Raw genomic sequence first — 22,527 nt, forward strand, 5'->3', positions numbered from 1 at the left:
TTGGCTTAATCCTGCTCTGCTCATTCTGGAAATCTGTCTTTTGTCATCTGAGTGGTCAGATGTTGCACAGTTGCTGGCGATGACACGTCTCCAAAGAACCATCCTGGAGGGATCAGTGGTCCTGGGGGTGGGGAATGTGCCCAGATACCTCACTTTGCCAAGGACATTTAGGACTCACAAGGCTGTTCCCACCACAGAGTGCCTTTGGTGAGATGGGCTCCCAGGGCCCATCACCCATCAGATCTGACCACTAACATCTCCCCTTCCCTGTGGAGGACAGAATTGATTTGCTGTGGTTTCCAGGATGATTTAAAATTGGGGGCAGAAGGCATTGCCACGCCAACATCCTGCTGTGTGCCACTGGCAGGTGTCCTCACTGCCTGGAGGTTGCACACTTGTAAGAAAGCATTAATAGTCCTTTAGGGATGAAAATCAGCTATTAGTGGTGAGAGAGCTGGATTGGGCCTCTGGTTATAGCCTCAGATTTCCCTGCTATATTGGAAAAGTAATTTCTCTGCATCTCTGCACCATTGGCTGTGGTCTGTCCTGACACTGCAGCCACTGTGACACAGGTGTGGCACAACTCAAGTCTTGGCTGAGGGGTGTCAGTGATGTTGTCAGAGGTATTAATGGCCTACATGGAGTCTCCACATGTCAGACACCTCATTGGCACTAGTTTGGTCCTTGAGATCACCTCAGTTTAAGACATAAAGGATTATATTCTGTTCTTGTGAGTCTGTGCAGGGGGACAGGAGATCCTGTCTTGCCTTGCAGTCTTAGTGAAAAAGATGGAGGGATTGCTGAGGTGATGATGGGTGCTGAGGTAGACTCCTCACAAACAAGAGAGTCACAGCTCTTTCCTCATTTTTGAGCCTTCTAATGGATGAAAACTGCAAAGTGTTAACTCCATTATTGGAAAATCAGTAAGTGAATGATTAATGAGCTGTGGTAAGAAAGCTGCTGTGCAGGTACTCCAATAATTTAGGTAATTCTTTGTTCAAGAACTGATGTCAACTCTTGCATATTTTTAGTTCTGACCACGTGGGTCTTTTCTAGCTTCTGAGCTGGGTCAGATAATGGCTTATTTTTCCAGTTTTATCTTGGTATTGCCTTTGGCCTCTCTTGTGATGCCTGCTTGGATAGAAGGAGAGTTATGGGAAGAGGCACAGCCAAATGAGAGGCTTTCTCCTCTGAGTCTGAGGTAACAACGTATCCACAAAAATATTTAGAAGTCGCTGTGTTTGCACAAGTTTTAACCTCGGTTCTGCAAGCATGTACATTAGTTTATCTGGCACACGAGTGTAATGGAACAACTCACATGAGTAAAGCTAAACATGTGTAAATGTTTGCAAGATACGGGTCAATAATTCTTTGGAAATCATAGCAAACCAACCCTCTATTTTCTTACACTGTGCTGTTCTCTAGTCTGCCTCAGACAAGTGATTGAGAATATCTGTAATAATCATTACGGTGTCCTTGTTCCAAAGAGCTCACAGCCAGGATGCAGAAACTCAACAAGTGTAAATTGTTATTGTTCCATTGACTTCAAGGGAGCTACAGGAGATTTTATGAGCTGAGGACCTTCCCCCATTCTCAAATGCTCAAAACTGCAGAGGAGGGCCAAATAAGAGGTCTGCTTCCATGCAGGTTCCTCCATAAGGACCAATTTTTTAAGTCTTGGTTGGATAGCAGCCTGCAGGTTTGGCTGCAGTTAGGTTGGCTGAGTGCTTCGGAATGTGCAGGTCCAAAGTCTTATCACTAATTCATCGTCATCTCTGCACATGACATCTATTCAGAATAAGTGGGGCCAAAAATATTTAAATATTTCAAGTATTTAAAGAAGACTTTCATTGAATTTGTTGCCATTACAGGTAGTAGTTTGGTCCACTTTCCACGACCAGGCTGTGAAGTGTAAGAAGGGATTGGGAATAGAGTCAGGCAACAGTAGCAATATAAAAGCCCAAAAATTCCATTTTCCCAGTAAGTGCAAGGAGATATGAAGCACAGACCAGTTGATTACTTTTCACCATAGGTTTCCATGAATTTGATTTGACAAATTACCCAACATAATTATGGTTTTAGCAATTAATTGCACACATTGCACACATTGAATTTAATTCTAGGATTTGTTCCTTTCTTTTCCTGCTGGTCTGGTATTTCAATATTTGTGGCCTTTCTTTAGGAAGCTTCCCAGGATTTGTCCTCAGACATAGCTCATGGTGAAAGCTGCTTCACTTCAAATTTAGCCATCTGAATCCCAGCAGAAGATGAAACCTCCCAGCCCTTTGGACTGGTGAAGTTCAGGTACTTGGTGCAGTGTTTCCACCCAAAATTTGGTAGTAATTTTCAGGTAGTAGCTCATACCCCCCAGGAACTACAAAAGTGTCCTGGTGCATTTGAGGAGAGTGAGATTATTATTCAGGTTTTGTTGCCATCTCTGCAGTGTCACTGCACTGTCAGCTTGTGCTGGAGAAATTGTCTCTGGGGCTGGTGGGATTCCTGGTGATCGTAAGGCTCCATGCAGCCCTTGGATCTGCCACAGGCTGCCAGCTATGGGCCTTGGGGACCACAAGCTCTCCACCATTGGTGCATTGTTAGAAAGCTCTGATTTAAAAGAAGCTAAACATGAAAAGAAAGCAAGAATGAGGGTGGGAATGAGATCTGTGGTGATGAGAGTGAGAACTCTCTCTGTGATGGACACAATCTTCTGCCAGACAAGAAGGATCTGAGGACAGAGCTTTGCTTCGTGCCTGCACAACTCCCAGTACAAATGGGCTCCCACTTTGCCTTGAAATCAAGTAACTATTTTAACATGCTGCAGAGCCCGAGACAAACTCCAGGGAATAGAGACATTCACTTGGACTCTCCACCGTGCTAATGTGAATACGTGGCTTTGAGATGGGAACTGGCTCATGCCTGGATGTCTCTGAGCGTAGCAGAGTCAGCTCGTGTCTGGCTGGGGATGACCCTTAGCAACCTAGTGAACCTTGAGAAATCCTGGAGGGCTCACAGCACAGAATGAAATGCTTTAATTCCCCCTCTCCTCCAGCAGCACACTGCCTTGGGGATGCGTTTTTACATCAGTAAAAGCATTTTTTCTGAGGTCTTAGATATTGACTGTGAAAGACCAGTGATAAGCAGTCTGTGAAGAGCTCAGATGAAGGAGCAGGGAGTCCTGTTGATGACCCTGAGAGAAGAATACACTCGTGATTAACCTTATGCATCATAGAACATTGCAGCTCATGCAAATTAAGATCATTTCCCTGTTTTTGACTGGCTCTCTTGACAAGAACAGCTCATCTTTCAGTTCCTCTTGGTGACTCCATGCAAGTTCCAGCCCTGAAGAGCACCAGTGAATGCATTTAAGTGGCTTCTGTGACCTTGGAATGCAACTTTTGCTCTTAGCTCAACTAAAACCTTGCTCCTTAAATTTAGCCATCTACAAGTGCTGTCTCCCATCATCAGAGGAGCTGGTGATGGAAACCTAGAATGGAGGCCCAGAGAGATGGAAGCCCGGAGGAAAGCTGTTCATCTTTATTAACAGGTCTGGTAGCATGCACACATAGGAAGCAAATTCCCCCAAAATTCACAATTTCAAAAAGGTGAAGCTGTTCAGAGAACTGCAATCTGCACCTTTGTACAAGTTGGGAAGGGAAGCACAAGCTGTGCCCAAAGTTGCACCATAATCACTGGCTTTTCTGCCTCAGCCTAGACAACCTATGCCCAGCCAGAGAGATTCCTGATGGATGTGTCTTTGAGAAAAGCCATGACAAAGATATTATTTCTGAGGCTACAAGGTTGTGGGGTGTGGAATTTAGGCTCCCATCTAACATGAGAGGCTGGTATGCATGGATGCTCCCAGAATGTGGGCAGAAAATTTTTAGTAATAACTGGGCCCTTTTTATGTCTTTTATAATCTGGCAAGCCATGCAGGGAAGGAGGTTTTGACATCATTCCACCAGGATCAGTAGGGATGGTTTGCTTTTAATGATCTAGGCAGCGAGACAGACCATCTGCTGATGTAAATCTGAACAGCTCCGTCGCCTGAAGTTGTGTTACACTAATTTAAATCAGCCCATCATTTCCAAGGTAAACCAACCACCTATCACTGCTTTCCCCCACTGAGTGCCAGATCCAAAGCACATTAAACCCAGGTACAACCTCATGGTGGAGGATCCACCCTGAAAACCTGGGCTGCACATCCACTCATCCAAAAACCTGGTCCAAGCCTTCTGCTCACAGCCCTCCTCTGGTCCTCCCCTCCTTCGAGGGAAAGCCCCAGGAGAAGAGGAGGGTGAGGCAAGGACCCCCAAAAGGTGACAGACTTGGAGAGCCGAGCCTGCCATTTGTTTCCTCATTTCAGGAACCAAAACCTGGCAAGGGGAAGTGGAGTAAGGTCTCTTTATCCATCTGCTGCTCTGGCATTGCTCTGGAGGTCACTGCTGGGGACGGAGGTCCTCGCTGGGCCCCATCTGCCTTCTCTTGGCTCCCTCATTTATGCCCACTTGGGCCTCTGACATTCTACTCTGTTTTTCTTTCCTTGAAAATGGATCGGGAATTGGGAGCCGCTGCGCAGGAACGCGCCTGTTCCCCATTACAGCTCCACCGGGGCTGTAACACGATCGTGCCTGCTCCATACCCACACAGATATTTATTTATCCATACAGCCTTTCTCCTTGTTTTCATTAAGTTAGGCAGAAAAGGTTAATCTTTCTTCTGCTAAAGCTTCAAAACCAACCAAACTAAATAAAATATGATTTCTTTCATTTCTTTTTTAAAGGACACTCTCTCTCTCTTTTTTTTCTTTTTCTTTTTTCCCCTTAAGTACCAGAATGAGGTCACAGTCAGAGATGCCACAAGAGTAAATTGAAAACAGGTTGAAAAAAAGCAAAGGGGAGAAAGACAGGGAGAGAAAACCACAATCAGGGGAAAGTGCCTGGTAACGTTGCAGGGTTGGTTTCATCCAACCCAGTAAAGAAGCTGTCAAGACAGAGACATTGGTGCCTTCCTAGTTTCCCCTTTGTGCTCTTTCTAGGAATCTTGAAGGTGAGTGGCAGCAGGGAGGTCTCCTCTCGTCTTAATTTCCACTTTGCTTTGCAGCGCCTGGGTTTTCTCCATGCTGCTCTTGGCACAGGCACATGGGCTGAAGGTGTGGGAACGCCTGTGAGGGTCCCAGAGCTTCCTTTTGCTCCTTGAGCCTCCTGGAGGCTGCTGGCCTGGCTCTCTTGTTTAGTCTGGTGGAACTCAGCGCCGTAGCTCGCCCTGTCCTCGGTGGGATGGTTGGTAGGTGATTCATCCAGCCTGCTGTCCGCAACGGCAGGGCGCTGGCACGGCCGCAGTGGAAGGACTGAGGCAGGCTGAGGCTGTTGGATGCTGTGTGCCAGTGCTCTGAGCCTGCTCCCAGCCATTCCCATTCCTCAGCCCCTGTTCCTGCCCGTCTGAACCTCCTGCCATGAGAAATGTGCTCTCTGGAGAGCACACTGCCAGCTCACCCTTGCAGACAGGCAGCTGAGCTGGGGATGTCCTCCTCCTCTTCCTCCTCCTCCTCCCCCTCCTCCTCTTCCTCCTCCTCTTCCTCCTCCTCCTCCTCCTCTTCCTCCAGAGATGGAGTTGAGTTCCTGGGTGGTTATCCCAGAGTGCCACCAGTGGGATGACCCTTTGCCATGCCTGCTGTGGCCAGGAGAAGTCTGCAAAGCTTCCCAGAATGGGAACCCCTCTGCAAGCTCCAAGTTTGCTGTTATTTTCCTCTGTTTTAAGGGCAGCCACACCACTGGAGTCAGTGTAAAAGATGCTTAGAAAAACCAAAAAGAGGAGATTTGCCAAACTCCACAGCCATGCCTGTGGATGAGGATGAGGAAGTAGCAAGGACAGAGAAGGGAAATGCCACCTGGAGGGATCTACATCTTCCTGACAGTTATTAGTAGAGCAGAGATGGATTTTCAAAAGCTGCCTGGGAAGTGGATGGTTCAGGGTAGATCAGCCCTGGAAATGAGAGAGAAGAAAGTTTTGCAAGGATATTAACTCCTTGAACTTAGGACTGTCAGTATCCCATTGCTGAGCACAACTGTTCCATAATTTGCAGTCAGTGGGCAGCAAGTGACATTTTTTGCTCTGTGCACAGCATTTTCCATAGTGATATTGAGATCTGTTCTGGGTTTTTTACTATTGAGAAGTGAGCACAGGTGAGGCATCCTCATAGGAGCCAGTTATTTCTCCTTGGTATCTGTAACAGCTTATTGCTTTATTTAGTGTGACATCAATTATTTATTACTATTAATGAAGGACACAGATGTCTGTCTGGTCAATAAAATAACTCCTACTCCACAGAGATGATCTACTTAGCTATCATTTACTCTGCAGAGAACCTTTGGATTCTTTCTGAAATTTAATAACACAAGCAAAGATACTCAGGCAATCTAGAAGGTTTGTGCTTCAGGGCTGCTTTGGGAGGCTGAAATCCTTCTTTATATTTGCTGGCAGGATGTGTAAGAATACAAGTCCAGATGGGAAAAAGAAGCCCCTTTGCTTTCCATCACAAGCTACTTATCCATGTAATCCCTTTTATAAAGTGATCAAACTCCTTCCTAAAAGATAGTTGGGTTATTTGCCCTTTGCAGGAGTAGACCAACCATTTATCCATGTTCAATTTACATCCTCTTGCCATTACTGCCCATTAACCTAACTATTGGTTTTCCATCTGAGTGCCTACCCTGTGATGTGTTCACAGTCATGTGGCTCTGTTTGGCCTTTCCCCCCCACCCTGTTTTTATTAGGGAATTTGGGCTTTTTATTCTTTCCCAGTGAAATCTTCTCTCCTTCTTTTCTGTGCCTTGGTCTTGAGCACAGTTGAGGAATGCTGTGCACTTAGTCCTCACGTGGCCTCATGCAGCTAGGTCAGTGTTCTCCTGCTGCTTCATGACCCCAGGATCATTTTTTCTTGGTAGGGCAACATTACTGGTCAGTCAAGTGGCCCAAGTGTTCAAAGCCACGTTGGAGAGGGCTTGGAGAAACCTGGCCTAGTGGAAGGTCCCTGCCTGTGGTTGGGGTGAGGTGAAAGGGGATGATTTTTCTTGTCCCTTCCTATCCAAACCATTCTCTGATTTATGACAATTCTCTCACCATTCCACCAAAAGCTGCTGTTGCTTTAGCTCTGTTCCACTGACACAGTCCCAGTCTAAATCTCGGGAATAACGTTTTTTCTGCTCCTAAAGAAGGCTTAGGAAATTTCACTCCAGCTGCTCTCAGAGCACTGAGGACTGAAGGGTCTCTGCCTTCTCTTTTCTGAGATGAGCAAATGCAGTCTCTGTGTGCTCTGCTTTGCCCAGGGAAGAGCAGGGAACAGCAGCTCCCTGCACTGGCTGCAGACTGGCAGCTCTGGGTACTTGCCTTGTCCCCAGGGTGTCCCTTCCCTGTCTTTGCTCCATGGTCTGTGCAGTCCGGCACCACCAGTGATCTCACTGCTGCTTGTACAGGTACAGAAAAACTCCCAGCCTTGGGGCTGAGGTTCCAGCACCTTTGTTAGCATCTATTGTGCTGTTTTCATAATAACCTCTTTGCTTTGCAGAGCCAGCAAGAGGGGAGAGTTCCCAGAGGTTCAGGATTGAGCAAAAAGTACCCTCTTGCTTTGTGGATTTTATTGCAAGGGTTTTGGCTCAATCCAAGTGGAGACACTGTTGGCAGACCCTGCAATCTTCATCTCCTCCTGTGCAGGGGGACAGAAATGCACTCCACTCCCTGAGCAGGTCTCATCCATGGCAAACCAGACCACTGCGGGAAGCAGCTGCTGCTGTGTGTCAGGGCAGTGCTCCCTGCCAGCCTGTTCCCTCAAAACTACCCAGAAAGACCATGGAAGAGGAGCTTTCAGATGGTAGTGCATGTCCTAGAGAAAGTTAGCTGTGCGATTTTAATCATAGAACGGTCTGTGTTGGAGAGGACCTGAAATATCATCTCATTCCAACCACCCTGCCTCGGGTCACTCCTGCCCTTCCACCAGACCACGTTACTCCAAGCCCTGTCCAACCTGGCCTTAACACATTCATTGATTCAGTGGTTGCACATGACATCTCCTTTCCAGTCTCCTGCAAGTCTGGTTCCACCCTCTCCCAGTCTCAGCCCATCCCATCTCATGTGCTCCCTGGCACAGATATCCTGGCTGATCCTCCTACCTGGGGTCTGCCCAGTCCAGATCTCGGACTCCAAGTCCCCTTGGCCTTGCCCAGCTCTCACTGCAATTTCTGCCCAGCTATTTTCTTTCCTAGCCCTCATCAGCTGCTTAGAGGAAGGTGTGAGATCCCACAGCATTCATCCATGGGATGATCTGTCCCCTCATGAAGCTTCTTCTTGGTCAGAAGGGAAGTTGCTTGAGGCTGGAAGAGCCTTAAAACCCTTTGCTCTACTTCAACAACCCATTCTGGTCCTGCTTCTTTGTTGGTGATTCATCAGGTTTGTAAGTCATGGCAGAGTCTGTTCTCAATGACTCCTGGTGACAGGGAGTTCCCCAATCCAGCCCAGTGTTGTAGGAAAAGGGATGGAAATGAAAATTGGAAATGAGTAATAGGGGTTTGTTTGTTTGCTTAAACCATAAACCCAGAGCTGAGGGACTTGTTGAAGGCTGGGCAGCACTCATGACTTCCAGGCAGGGATTTTCCTGCTGCCAACCCAACCTGCCTGTTGAGCTGTCTTGGGATTTGGGACAGACCTGCATCCAGGAGCTGGACTGAGCTACAGTGGCTGGTGACAGAGCTGCCTGAAAAAGTTTGGAAAGAACAAGTCGTGCTGGGAGCATTAAAATGAATAATTAAGGCTTGGATTCCTTCAGGGAGGAAAAGAATTTATTGCTGCTCTTTTCTCTAGCCAAGGGGGATATTTGTTACTGAGTTGTGTGTTTTCAGACAAGACGCAAATGCGGTTTAGGGGGCTGGGGATGAGGGGATTTTTTCTTCTACCTGGATAATTCAGCTTCACAGTGGGATGTTCTGGGCTGGTTACAACACTGGCTTGTTCCTTAGGGTCTGTACCAAGAGCTGGTGCTTCGTTTTAGTACTCCTCAGTCACTTTTGCCTTTAGAAAAACAAAAGTGCTGAGAAGGGAATTCTCCCCCTCCCTCTGCTGCAATGTCTTGACATTTCCACATGCACAAGGTACCCAGCACAGCAACCTGGGCCCAGCTTGGCTTACACCAGCACAGCTATCACCTACAGCAGCCTTGTTCCAATTCCCACCACTGGGAACAGGGCACAGCCTGGGCAGATGCTCTGTCTTATTTTCCTCCTTGGTACCTCAGGCTTTCAGTTACACCAGTGTGAAATGGGAATTAAATGCAATGAGCTCTAACCAATAGACAGGCTGCCCACTGCGAGGAGACAGGTTGCACAGCAGTGGACAGTCATGCCCAAAAACCTTAATAAATGGAGCATTTTCAGTTTCAGCTGGGTCATGATCTAAGAGTTTAATAGCTTTATAAACCAGAAGATTAAAAAGAAAGGTTTTTCAGTATTTTTAATTAGTGGGTTTTTTTTCTTTGAGTGCTTATAAAAAAGCAAGTGTTCTTCAACATGACTGAAGGAGATCCAGTCAGAGCTCCAGGAGCTGGCAGAGTGCAGATGAAAGGGAATGCAAAGTTATCATTAAGTTAAATTTAAAAATAAAAATAAAACCATCAGATTTACAGCAATTCCACCCAAGCACTAAAAATGTATTTTTTGCTGTTAACAATATAGCAGAAACACCTCTTGTTGTGGCAGGCAATGTCTGGAAAAGGCCATGCTTTGTTTAAGAGCTGGACATGCAGCAAGGGCAAGAGATCCCTGTTTAGCCAGGCTTCCAAATCTTCTGTAGCCCAGCTCTGGGTGGTGGTTCTGCAGTGCCTGCAGTGAGGCCACACATCCCCTGTGTGCTGTGATTGCAGCTGGCCACACAGTGACTTAGCCCTGGCCCCCATCCCCGCACAGCTGGTGGCCCAGGTGTGTTTCCTCCTTGCTTTGTCCACAGGTGACATTCTCCACACAGACTTGGGACATTCCACAGCCACAGCAGCTGGAGTTTGCTGACTGTGTGTCCTGTGTAGAGATGTTCCTACAGTGATTTTAAAGCGGTGAGCAGTAATTCTGTACCTGTGCTGATGTTCTGGTCTCGCTCCTCTCTTTGCTCTGCAGGAGAATCCTTGAGCTTTGCAGATGATTTGCTCTCTGGCCTGGCAACCTCCTGTGTGGCAGCGGGTCGGAGCCACGGAGATGTCCCTGAAACCAGCCTCTACTCAGTCATTTTCAAGTGCCTGGAACCAGATGGTCTCTACAAGTAAGGAGAGACACGTGGGGAGCTGCTGGGGGCAAGGAGGGGTCTCCAGTGCTGTTATTGAGTTGTTATTGACCTTTTTGGTCATCACTGTGTTACACCAGACACAGGGCAAATGGTCAGACTCTTCCTGATGCTTTGGGTGTTACACACAGCTGGTGAAATGGAAAAGCAGTGTCTGCCAGTGCAGTGCTGGAGGCACTGGGAGTCTGTGGGACACTCCAGGATAACACCTACTTTCACCATTCTGGGTTTCCAGGTCCATGCCTGGTGGACAGGGTTGTCTCTGATGGATGAACTAAGCTGTTGTGATCAGAATGGAGCAAGTTGCCAAGTGTGTGGTGGGATAAAATAGATGTCAAAAGTGTGACAGGGGTTTATTAGTTGCTGTTTCTCTTAGTAGGACATACTTCAGAGAGACACCAAATCCTTCTGCCCACTGCCCACATATTGTGGACATTTACTCTTCTGAGATATTTTCTGGGGGTTAAATTTTCTGTTGGAATCTTGTGGATTCATGAGTTTCCAGAGCAAAGGGATAATTTTGAGAACTGAATTTTAACTTCTCCTTTAGAAACATTTGGACAGGGTCTGGGCTTTCCAATCTGGCTCCTTAGCCAGGGCATCCTCTGTCTTGGGAGGGATATCAGGAGTCAGATCAGTAAGAGAGGAAAAATAGAGCAAAGAGGCAAGGAGACAGAGGAGAGACAGAGTGAGCAAGAGAGAAACACCCAGGGCTTAATGTCAGAGTGACTGCAATAATTAAAACACATTTTGTAGTGAGTAATGAAACTTTTTATGGGACCACAAAAGCATTTAAAGTGAGAGCTGGCAAATAGTCTGTCAGCGAGAACTTTTTAAGACCTTGATTAATACTTTCCCTCCACCACCCCCCAGTTAAGTATGCTGACAGCCTCCAAAGCCTTTATTGCACATCCCTGGAGCAGGGCTGTCTCCAGGAGTGGGCTCCAAGTGATACCTCTTGCCATTTAATAATATCAGACATTTTCTTCTTGAATATCTATAATGCATAAATATAATTATTTATATCTCTGGGAACTGGACTGCTCTGAAGAGGTGCCAGGGAGAGGCTGGAGCAACCACAGAGCTTGCTAGTAACCCAATGCCCATAAAACTGGCCTGTTGTGAGCTCTCAGCTCCCAGCTGCCAGGGGCACTGGGAGAGGGAAAAGCCACTGGTTTTGATGGAGGCTGCTGCCGTGGTGAGCACACAGAGCTGGGAGCCAGCAGGTCTGGCTCTTGGGCAGCCTGGGCTGCCAAGTCATCTTCCCCATCAGCCAGGCAGGGGTAATTGCACTCACCCGCCACTTCAGGGGCTCTGTGATCTAATTCCTGGTGTCTGCAAAGGGCTGGGAGAGCCTTGGGTGGGTGGAAGGCAGAGGGCTTTGTCCAGGGTTTTGTCATCCTGTGGTCAAAGCCAGTCTTCTGCTTCCCAGCCCCAAGGCACATTGCCACGGAGGTGGTCAGCAGAGCCCTGCCCTGGGCGTGGCTCCTGCTCTGTGCGTGCCCCTGGGCAAGAAACAGCAGCTTTTGTGGGGAGCCAGGGCTGCAGGCAGCCAGCAGGCAGCTGTCCCCTGGCACCAGGGAGCTCTGGAGCTTGTCCTGTGTGGGGACAGGCCCCAGGGTGATGCACAGCCCTGGCTCTGTCCCATGGCTAATGCTCAGCAGGGCTTGGCTCTCTGCTCCCAGGGCGGTGCATGCAGTGCACATGGATGGGCACGTTGGGGCACAGACCCCTGTTCCTGGGCATCCAAAAACATTGCAAGTGGGCACACCACAGCACCCCCTCCTCGCTGGCTGCTGCTTCCTGCCCCAGCACGTGGCGTGGGCTGACAAACCCCTGCTCCACTGCTGTGGGTCCTGCCTGCCCAACACACACCCTCCTGCTCCAACCTGGGCCCTGCCCAGCGTGTTTACTGAGCATTCTCAGATACACAGGCAACCCCATTAAATATTCCTCTGCTCAGATGTCCCCATGGTTGCAACACAGCCTGAAGAAAGCCAGAGCAGTGAAATGTGAGGCTAACGCTGCTCTGCGCCCGCACAGACAGAACAACAACACAAACACGGGCACGGGGTCATTTCTTAAATTGAATTTCTTCTGCTTGTTTCATTCGTTTCTGTGGAAAAATAGCTATCTATAATAGCTCTGGGCTGGGTATAATCCTGATTATAGCCACTCGCAGGGCTCTGTGCTGTTCTCTAGGCTGGGAGGTAAGCACACAGTCTGCAGCATCGGAGCTCTTCAAAAACAAATTATTTGCTTCTGCAGTAGTCTGGGGGTATCACATAACCCTAGCAAGGGGACTGGGAGGTCATGGAAGTCTCCTCTGCCCTGTAAATGTGTCGAACAGCCTGTCCTTTTCTTCTGTAGTACCTACACCAATTACACTCTGCTGTGGACCATTCATTTGGAGTACTACCAGCCTGAGATCAAAGCTGGGCTGGAGTATGAAAACAAACCCAAAAAATGTTCTACAAGCAAACAAATAAACAAAGTCTGATTGATTCCTTTGCTTTTAAGACTTCTGTAATTCCAAAACATAAATGAACAAAAGGAGAACTAATTTCTTTGTCCTTTGCAGTTTCAGTCTGAGGAAAATATGTTGCCTGTCAGCCCTTTTCTTCCCCCTGCTTTTAACACATTGGGGCTAAGATGCCAGTCCCTGCATGGAGGGTTTTCCAGGGCAAGCAGATCATGTCAACAAAGACACATGCTCCAAAGGCTCCAAAGGTGCACACGTGTGGGCACTCCTGCCAGTGTGCCACACACAGGTGCCCATCCATGGAGATCCATGCTGCATTCATGGGAATGTACTCCCAGGGACCCATGCATGGGTACCAAGGATGGTCCTTGAAGGCTGTTGAGTTTTGTTACAGTTCTTAAAAAGCAGAAATCTTATATTCTTGTGAAATGGAGAAGGTATTGCTCTCCCTTGACGCCAGCTGGACCAGAGCTGTCTGTCAAGCTCCCCCCCAGGTGGATCTGGAAGAGGATGAGGTGAGGAGGGCAGAGGGAGAGATGTTGATGTGTCTGTGAAGTGCTCACCTTGCATGGACCAGCCAGCCGGGACAGCAGCCAGTGCCATTCAGATGGATGGTTTGGGAGCCTTGGGACCATCAGACTTTGACAGGCAGCTTGTGATGAACCAAAAACAAAACAGCAGTGAGGAGGAAGGGCTCTGGCTTGTCTCAGAGATCAAACTCAGCTTGGAGGACTGAGCACCCCACAAACCCATCCAATTTCTTCACTGTGGAGGCAGGAGCTACCCCTGTGCACCCCACAGCCTCCCTGAGCCTTCAGCCCAGCTCATCCATCCCAGCTCTCACCCCATTGCTCGGGGAGGGCCTGGGGATGCCTCATGGCTGAGCTGTACCTGCTTGGCTACCAGAAGGAAGCTTTGCCAGCCCTGCACGTTTGCTTCAGATACTTGGGGAGACACCAAGTATCCCTCAGCCAAAAAGGAAATTTTGGAAAGGGAAATGAAAACCCCCTCCAGCTCCTCATTGGAGTTGCAGTGCAAACACACCAACCTCTTCCCTGTGCCACAGATACTATAATTATAGATTAGATTAAATCCCAATGTTTCACTTTATTTACATTCCTGACCTAGCCTATTCATTTCCAGTGTTTGTGCCAAGAATCAGCACAAAATTTACTGGAAATAATATGGAAGTCATCAGGATTCCTTCCAGAGCCTTTCCTTGGAGTGTGTTCATATGCTGTGAAGGAGCCTTGTCTTTACATTCCCTTTGCTGGCTCGGCTGGGGTTTCCCCAGGGTGATCATGAACCAGCCCAAAGGCTCTGGGAGAGCACGTTTCAGGGGTGTTGGAAAGGTGGAAACCTCTTCCTAGGGGCTGAAGATTGAGGACTGCTGTTGGAACACAAGGCTCCCATCTGCAGCCAGGACCCACCAAGTCCTGCCCAGGCAGTGTCACCCTCTGCAGGGTCTGCAGGCCATCGACAGCATGGCCAGGCTCAGTTTGGGATAACATGGAATATCCCTTTTTGGTGAACTTAAGGAAAAAGGCAGAGGTGTGGAGCAGGGAGAGCCCATCGGAGTGTGGAGAGGCAGGGGCTGCAATCCACAGGCTGAATGTGCTGAAGGAGCTGGCCCAGAGCAAGGCTGATTAATGCAGAGTGACCTCTGCCGTGTGCATGGCTGGGATAAAAGTGGAACAGAAAACCCTTGGTGCTCAAGAGTGTGTTCATGCTGGCAGCAGTTCCCTGCTCCTTATATGATGCTAATTGTTGTTGTTGGTCTTTCGTCAGGAAGACACGTGAGTGAGCACTGGAGCAATCAGAGACAGATCCCAAATAGCTCCATGGCATGGGTTAAAACACATCTGTTACAGCCCTTGGCCAGGTCCCCTGTGTGCACAGGAGCTGTGCTGCTTCACTGAATCCACTTCTCCCCTTCCCCATGCTCTCCTGCTTCCCAAAGCTGACTGGTGCAGGGCTGTAGTTTCTCCTCAGGCATTCCTGGCTTGCAGAAGCTCAAACAAGGCAAGTCAGGAGCTGATTTTGCTAAATCCTAAGCCTGTACTCCCAAGTGCAGGCTCATTTTTTCTCTGCACTTTGGGGTTGTGGCAGGGCCAGGCTGCCCAAGTGCTGGCTCAGGTGTGTGGTTGTTTTTGCTGCAGTGAGTCCAGCACAGACCCCTCTGGGCTCACCTGGGCTCTGTGTGGATCACTGGCTTGCAGGGGAATTGGCCCCATGAAAGATGGGCTCTACAGGGAGGTTAGGGGCTCAGCAGAAGGGTGTAATCTCTGCACTCATTTCCATGAAGTCTCATTTATGGAGGTGGGTTGTGCTCCTGCTGAGGCTCCAGCATCAGGAGGATACACATCTAAAAACCACAGAGAAGACATTCATGTTTTTTTCATGGCCAGTCGAACCTGGGGGCTCTTCCCAATTTCACCATTTCCTCTGCTGAGTGTTTTAATGAGATCATTTAATCTCTCTTCCATCATTGCCTGTTTAGCTGTCCCCTTTAAAACCCCAGGGTTTAATCTCTCTCGTGCTGTCCTTGTGTCCTGGGTGGCTCAGATCAAGGCCTCCAGGTGCTGCTGCAGTGTTGCTATGCTATTTGCCATCACCCTTCTAAAAGTTGTGTTTGTACCTGAATTTTCCTTCTGATCTGTCTCTGCCACCTGTACTCAACCACCTGGGACAGATGTGGAGTCAGGAGAAGCCTTTCTCTGACCTCAGGAGAATCTTCTTTAGTATCTGCCAGGTGTATGGGTATCTCACACCTTTTTTGCTGAAAGACTGGGTTTTCCCTCCCAAATTCTCTGCTTCTGCTCATACCTCATGCCACAGAGAGCAACAGAACAGCTTTGCTGCCTCCCATGGCCATCTCCTCTCTGCCCCTTCCTCAGGACAATAAAACTGAAACAACATTTTTGGTTTTGTCTCTAAAAGCTGCCAGCATCTAAATCCCAGATCTGTGCCAGGCCCACAGACATTGTCCCTCTGGAGGGGGCTGGAGGAAGGCTGGCAGTGATAGAGTGAGGAAAAGGAAGGAGGAGGAGGAGGAGGAGGAGGAGGAGGAGGAGGAGGAGGAGGAGGAGGAGGAGGCATGTAGGCGTTATTTTGTAGGGTATTGCTGCTGGGGATGTGTGCCAATATAGGATTCTTCCTGGGAATGGCAATGGGGTGGAGAGGAAGATTTTGTCCTCTTTGCCTGTTGGTAGACAAATGCATCTTTACAATTCCACCTTTTTCCCATCAGCAATCCCATATCACCAACCCCTTTTAGTCACAGAACTTGGAGAATATTCCTTTTCCTGACTGTGTAGAAACTTAATGCTGCTCCACATCCAAGTCTTATCTCATGGACTAATGGGAGAGGGAGTACAAGGGCTGTGATATAAATATCAACACGGGCGTTGCTGGCTTTGATTTGCTCTAAGCCAGCCAAACTTGCATCGTGCTACTGCCTTGGAGCCATTTGTTTTGTTCATCAGGTCTCCAGGGTGCAGAGCACCCTCATCCTGAAGGCTGGAAAGCTGAGGGCCACGTTGGTTTGATTCTTCCAGCACAGTGTGAACACACTCCAGTTCCAGGACACAAGGAACACAGGACACATCCTGCTTTTTTTATCTTGTAGAGAAGGGAGTGAGGAGAAGGGAAAACGTCCTTGTTGGCCGTGTCCTAGCAAGGGAAACTGGAAGAGAGAGGTGTGACATGCCTGGAGCTCCAGAGCTGAGCAGAGGTGAGGGCTGGCCATGCTCACATTTCACAGAAGCCCCACTTCAGGAGAACACTTAGGAGAATTGCTTTTTTGGTCAGGTGATTAAGAGATGCTCCCTGCAAAGAATTGTATTCCCTTCCTGATTTTCTTGTGCAGTCTGGGACTCAGGTATCTGAGAGTGGAAAGTTTGACAGCTTCCCTGTGCCCATAGCAGCTCAATCTGATATTTCCAAGATTTGGGCTTATTCAAGCTTTAAGGAATGACCAAAAGCAGCACAATTCTGTCCCCAAACATGCCCGAGGAAGGAGGTGACCAGCTCCTGTGCTGCCCAGGTGTTCAGTCACTACTGAGCCCACGGGTCTTATCTGAACCAAGACCATCCCCACAGCCCAGGGGTCAGTCAGCTCAGACAGACTCTGGGTGGGACCCAGATCCCCAAAGGTGGAGATATTTGACAGTGATACTTCTCTGAATAAAAGGATAAGTCACAGGCTAATCCTACCTGCCCATCCTTTTGCCCACTCTCAAAAGCAAAGTTTGGATGCCATGAGCTACAAGTTCTGTCCCAGCTCAGCCCAGCAATGTGCATTTCTCTCACATATGGCTCCAAGTCCATAAAACTAGTCAAACTGGGTGTTTTTTGTTTCATTTTTCAAAAGGACACCTGCAGCACATCCCAGCCCATCCTTTTCTTGTAACAACAACAGCACAGAGAGTCCTTCACCAGCCTTGCCTCCCGGAGAACACTTTGTTATTTTCATTTTCCTTTTGTTTGTGTGTTATTTATTTTAAAAAATAAATCTCTTTTAATCTCTGACTTGTGCAGAACATTATATCAGTAAGCACCCACCTCCTGATCATGCCAAAGTGAACTTTATCAGCACAAAGTGACCTCTCCAGCCCTGCCACCCCTTCTCCCCCTCAGGGCCATGGCTCTTTCCAAGAGAAACAGGGAGTTTCTGCAGGGAGTTTGTCACAGGGGGACTGCAGGCAATGGAGCCCCTGCCCAGATCTCAAATAGCCTTTAATTTATTCCTTGGGGTTTGGGTTGTTTCCCCCCTGCCTGTGTTTGCAAAAGGAGCCAATAAATTGTGACATCTCCATTTTGGGAGCATCATGTTCAAGGCTTGACCATCAGAGCCACGGCTCCTGTTGGCTTCAGCTGAATCTGTGACATAGTAAAACAGACATCAAAAAAGTTACCTCAAAGTAGCTGCTTCTTCCTGAGTTTTCCCACCTGTAAAACATGTATTAAACTGAGCCACACACTTTGCTGGGCTTCCTATTCAGGGAGGAGATCGAAAGTAAAGTGGGAGAAAAAGCTGAGGAGCATCTCTGCTGGGCTGCAGAGATGGCAACCACGTGGGGAGGTGGGGCTTGCTGTGGGTGATGCTCTGTGCTGAGCTGTGGCCCATTGGTCTCTGCTTGGTCACCCCCATCTGCTGCCACTCCCAAGGATATTTCCTTGGAGTACCTTCAGAGCAATTGCTCCCACCACATGTGCCCTGATTGCTCCTGGTCACCTCACACACACACACTTGCTTCCCTCATCAGGAACGAGATAAATTTGATTATACAGCAATATGGTTTCTGTTATGAGAAAGGGAAAAAAATACCCTGGCTCTCACTAAAAACCCTTGGAGCCAAAGCTTATGTCATGATGTAAAAGTTTCTTTAAAAAAAGGAGTAGAAAAGTAGGGTCTGTGGGGTGCTGGTTGTTCGAGCATCCCACAGACCTGGATCCCAGATGCTGGATGGAGGGGTCAGTAGGGTCCTGTTTGCACTGGATGGAGTTGGGTGTAGAGACACTGCCCTGGCAGGATGGGTGTGATGGGAGCTCAAAGCTGGGTCACAGGGACATGCTTGTCCAAACACCTGGGCAGTGAGCTGGGCTTGGACACATCTTGCCACATCTCTGGGCGGTCATACCCCAGGGTCTGTTCCTTGTCTTCCATCTTTTCTCCTCTTGATTTTTGCCAGGGAAGCCATAGGGCAGCCCATGGCAGCAGCAACCTGAGCTAGGTCTGGAGCATGGCACTTTTCTCCTTCCTTCTGAGCATCCCCCACTGCCCTGCAGCTACAGGAGTGGCCTCCCCTCCTAATCTCATTGCTCAACCCCAACCAGAAGGGCTGGGATACTTCCATGTTTTCCTTCCCTCTGGTTTGCATCATTGCAACATCCCAGTCTTCCAGCCTTTCTGGGCAGGGCCTGTGGGGATGTGTCCTGCACATCCCAGTTTCTCACATGGGGCAGGGGATAATGGGGAGGGCTGGTTGGTCTCCAGGACACCCACCCCAGGCTGCTGGGGAAACCTCTCAGACAAAGCAACTGAAACCAAAATATTTCTTCAGTGTTTGGACACGTCACTGCTGATGCAAGGGGAAGGATTTCAAACCATTTCAGCTGCCACAAGCTGTACTCTTGGCCCTCCATTGCAGGGTGGTCTTAGCCCCTTGTGCCCCTCCCCTCTGGGTCTGAGGGCTTTGTTAGGTTGGTGGATGTTTTGTGGTGTTGCATCCCCATGGGTGCTGCCCTCCTGAGGGTATGGAGGTGGATGGATGAGAGTCCCTGCCCAGATCTCAAATGGCCTTTAATTTATTCCTTGGGGTGCAAGCAGGGGGCATTTCTGTCGATGATCTTTATAGCCTTGGATCTGGAACTGGGACATCTCACTTTGCTGAGGGTCTGTCCTGTCCCACAGCAGGTACCTTAGTGCTACCCAATAGCCCCATAAACACACCACTCATCCCATAACCCTACTCCATAGCCCACAGGCAAAATCATGGCCAGATCCCAGTGTAAGCAGCCTCTGGGTGTGCAGATGAATTTAGAGGTGGAGCAGTGTGGGATCGTGTGGCTGCTTAGACCCACACTGGCAGGTGAAGCAAACTGATGAACTCTGGGTTTTCCACATTGTTGCAACTGAGAGCACAGAGGATGTCCCAAACACTGCTGAAGCCCAGCAAAGTGCTGCACCTGGAGTCTCCCTCGGCAGCTCCCCTTGTACCTCCCTTGCAGGGCAGCAGCTTGCAGTGACCCCTGTTGCTTTTCCATTACCTATCCAAACCCTCCTGATCCCTGCTCCAGCAGAGCCACCCCAGTGAAGAAGAGCTCCAGAAGAACCACCCCACCCCACAGCATGAAGCCCACCCCATAGAATGAAGCCCATGGGATGAAGCCCACCCCACAGCATGAAGCCCACCTGCATCACCCCACACACAGCTCCTGAGCTCTCCCAGGCCACCTCCAGCTCTGGGCTCCGTCCCTCCCTCGTACCTGCTGCCCTGCCACAAGCTGAATTGTTTTCCAAGTGGAAACATGAGTTGAAGGATTAACTCCGCAAGGGCCTTTCCCTGCAATGCACCGGGATTAAATATTTATGTTGGCAAAAAGCATGTAATGGGCAGCTCCAGATCAGAGATAATGAAATTGAGGTGTGTGGAGAAAGCAGGGGGAGGCAGGGGCTTGCAGGAGCAGACGGGAGAGGGACCCAAGTGGGTTGTAGTATGTGTGCCTGGGCGATTACTTTTGGTTTTATTAATACCCCACCTGTTTGTGGGGGAGCCCCAGGACCATTGCTGGGAGCTCTGCAGAGCACAAGAGAGCACAGAAAGCAGCCATTCCCATTCCTTGTGTGCACACCAGCACCAGGCAGGAGGAATTGTCACCCAGGTGGCTTTCACCTGGAGCCACCTGAAGTGAGGGGAGGCAGGCACTGTCCTGGAGGAGGTGGCTGGGTGGGGGGAGTAGGGATGAGACCCTCTCTGTGTCATGTGCAAATGATGCACAATCCTAAATCATTAATAGCAGTGATATAGGATCCCTGGCTCTTCCAGACCGCTGCAGTCAAGGTTATTTACTGGTGGCTGTATCGGATCAGGCAGCAATGTGGTTTGGATTAGAGGGAGGTTCCTGATCAGGTCAGGAGAAGGCTCATGGCAGCAACCACAGCATGAGCAGGAAGGTCTGTGAGAGAATCCGTGGTGGTGGTTAGGGAAGAGCCCTGCCAGGATGGGCAGCAGGGGAGCACAAGGAACGTGGCAAAGGAGAGATGGTGCAGGAGGGAAGACCTTCCTCTGCTGCAGGAGGAAACAAGCAGTGCATGCAATGGCAAAAGCTGCTGCTCTTTCTCAACTCATCATTTTTATGAGACGGCAACATCTCCCTCTTTCCACCCAACAACAAATATCACAGGAGGCAGCACAGGGGCGGTGGGAGTCCGTGGGACCCCGGCCAGTCTCCAGTCTCCAGGGAGGTTTGAAACGAGGCATGAATGGAGAGAATGGAAATCCACTGGCTCCCAGGCCGGCTCTGCTGCGGGGGGTCCCTTGCTCACGATGACAGCGCTGCCTCTCATAAACACGCATTTCCTCATCCCCATTTGTTCCTCTCTCTTGTGCAATCTCTTGTACCAGACGGGGATGGGAGTGAGTCCCACTGGTACGTGAATGTGTTACAAAAAACCTTCCCACCCTGCCACCAACGAAGTACTGAGAAAGAACAACAGGGTTTAAAAGGAAAAAAAAAATAGAGAAAGAAAAAGAAAGATGGGGCAGCTGGATGGATTTGCTACTGGCCACGACTTATTGTTCTGAGTGTAAACTCAAGGGCATGGCTGTGCTGGTAGGTTGCAGCACTCAACCAGCACTCAGAAGCCCCACTTCCCTTGGTGCTCTGCATCCCTCTGGGAAATGGATGCTCCTTCCCCAAATAATTTTCCTGGGTGGAAAACTTGTGACAAAGTAACTTGACTGAAATCACATAGTGCTGAAATTAACAGATATCCCAGCTCCAACCTGCCCAACACCATTCCTTGTGTTTGGTTGTTTCACTTGGGGTGTGTGAGCAGCACTGCTGATGCCAGTCCCTGGGCATGGACCAGGCTGCCCTTCCCAATCCACAGTGCTGGGACAGAGCACAACTGGGGTGAGCTGTGGCACTGAGGTGTGGGAACAAAGGCAAGTCCCGCCATCAAACACATCTCCTGGACTGGTGGTGGAGGTTAGAAGGTGTCCCAAACCTGGGCTGCTGGAGCAGAGATAGAGCATCAGCTAAAGCTTCAGGGAGTTACAATCCTTCCCTGCAGAATGAAAAACAAGGGAAGAAACCTGCAGGGAGCTATGCCTCTGGAGCAGCACTTGCAGGAGAGCAGGGCTGGCTCCACACCTCTGGAAACTCCCAACTACAGTCACTGACAAGGGGCTCTCCCATGGCACAGGACAGGTCTCCAGTCCTGGCTTCTGGGGTAGCAGGACTCTGGCTCTGTGATGGTTGGCTGTATAGCCATCATTTCAATGAAGAAATGATTAAAAGAGGGTGGGGAACGGGGGAAAGAAAAACCCCAAAACATCTGTTTTACTTCAAATCAGGGAAGATTCCTTTGCTTGCAAGGAATGTGTAAATCACGCCGGGCAGGGAGATGTGCATAACCCTGCCTGAAAGCTCCTCTGCACTTCAAACGAATTCTAACATGCTTACTGGGATTTTGTTTTTATTATTTGTTTTGGGCCCCCCTCCCCCCCCGCCATCCTGCCCTCCACCCTCCCTGTCTGCCTGCTGGACCTGTGAGAAAATCCTGCTCACTGCCAGTCCTTGTCCTGTGCCCCTGGATTTGGGGGCCTTGGGGCACAGGGACGGTGGGCACTGCAGATCTGGCTGGCATCCTTCTGGCTGGCACACAGCATCCCTGCCTGCCACCATCTCCGTGCCAACACTGAGGCCATTGCAGGGCCCTGTTGGCTGCCCTTGAGCTCCCAGAGCCCAGCTGGAGTTTGTCTCATTGGGATCCTGCCTGGGGAGCTCAGGGGGTGCCCCTCTCCCATGTGTGTTATTGCTGGGCTTTGTTTGGTACTGCTGCCTGTGGAAGGTGAAGCCAGGGCTGGCCAGCGGTGCTGGGGACAAACCCAGTGGAGACAGAGCAAGAGCTCTGTCCTCAGGGGTGCACAGCCACCTCCCTGTGCCAGCTCACTAAGGTGACTGTCCCTCAGGCCCAGGACCAGCTCTGCTCCCTGCAG

General features: G+C 49.4%; 1 protein-coding gene across 1 annotated transcript in view; it reads left to right on the top strand.

Moving 5' to 3' along the window:
- Positions 1-22,527, top strand: part of ASTN2 (astrotactin 2) — a 299,849-nt gene that overhangs the window by 259,062 nt on the left and 18,260 nt on the right. Inside the window, exon 20 of the mRNA XM_030231263.2 lies at positions 10,155-10,296. Coding sequence (XP_030087123.1) covers positions 10,155-10,296 — 142 coding nt within the window. The remainder of the gene's footprint in view (positions 1-10,154; positions 10,297-22,527) is intronic.

Source organism: Serinus canaria, chromosome 17, assembly GCF_022539315.1.
Source record: "Serinus canaria isolate serCan28SL12 chromosome 17, serCan2020, whole genome shotgun sequence".
Lineage (NCBI taxonomy): Eukaryota > Metazoa > Chordata > Aves > Passeriformes > Fringillidae > Serinus > Serinus canaria.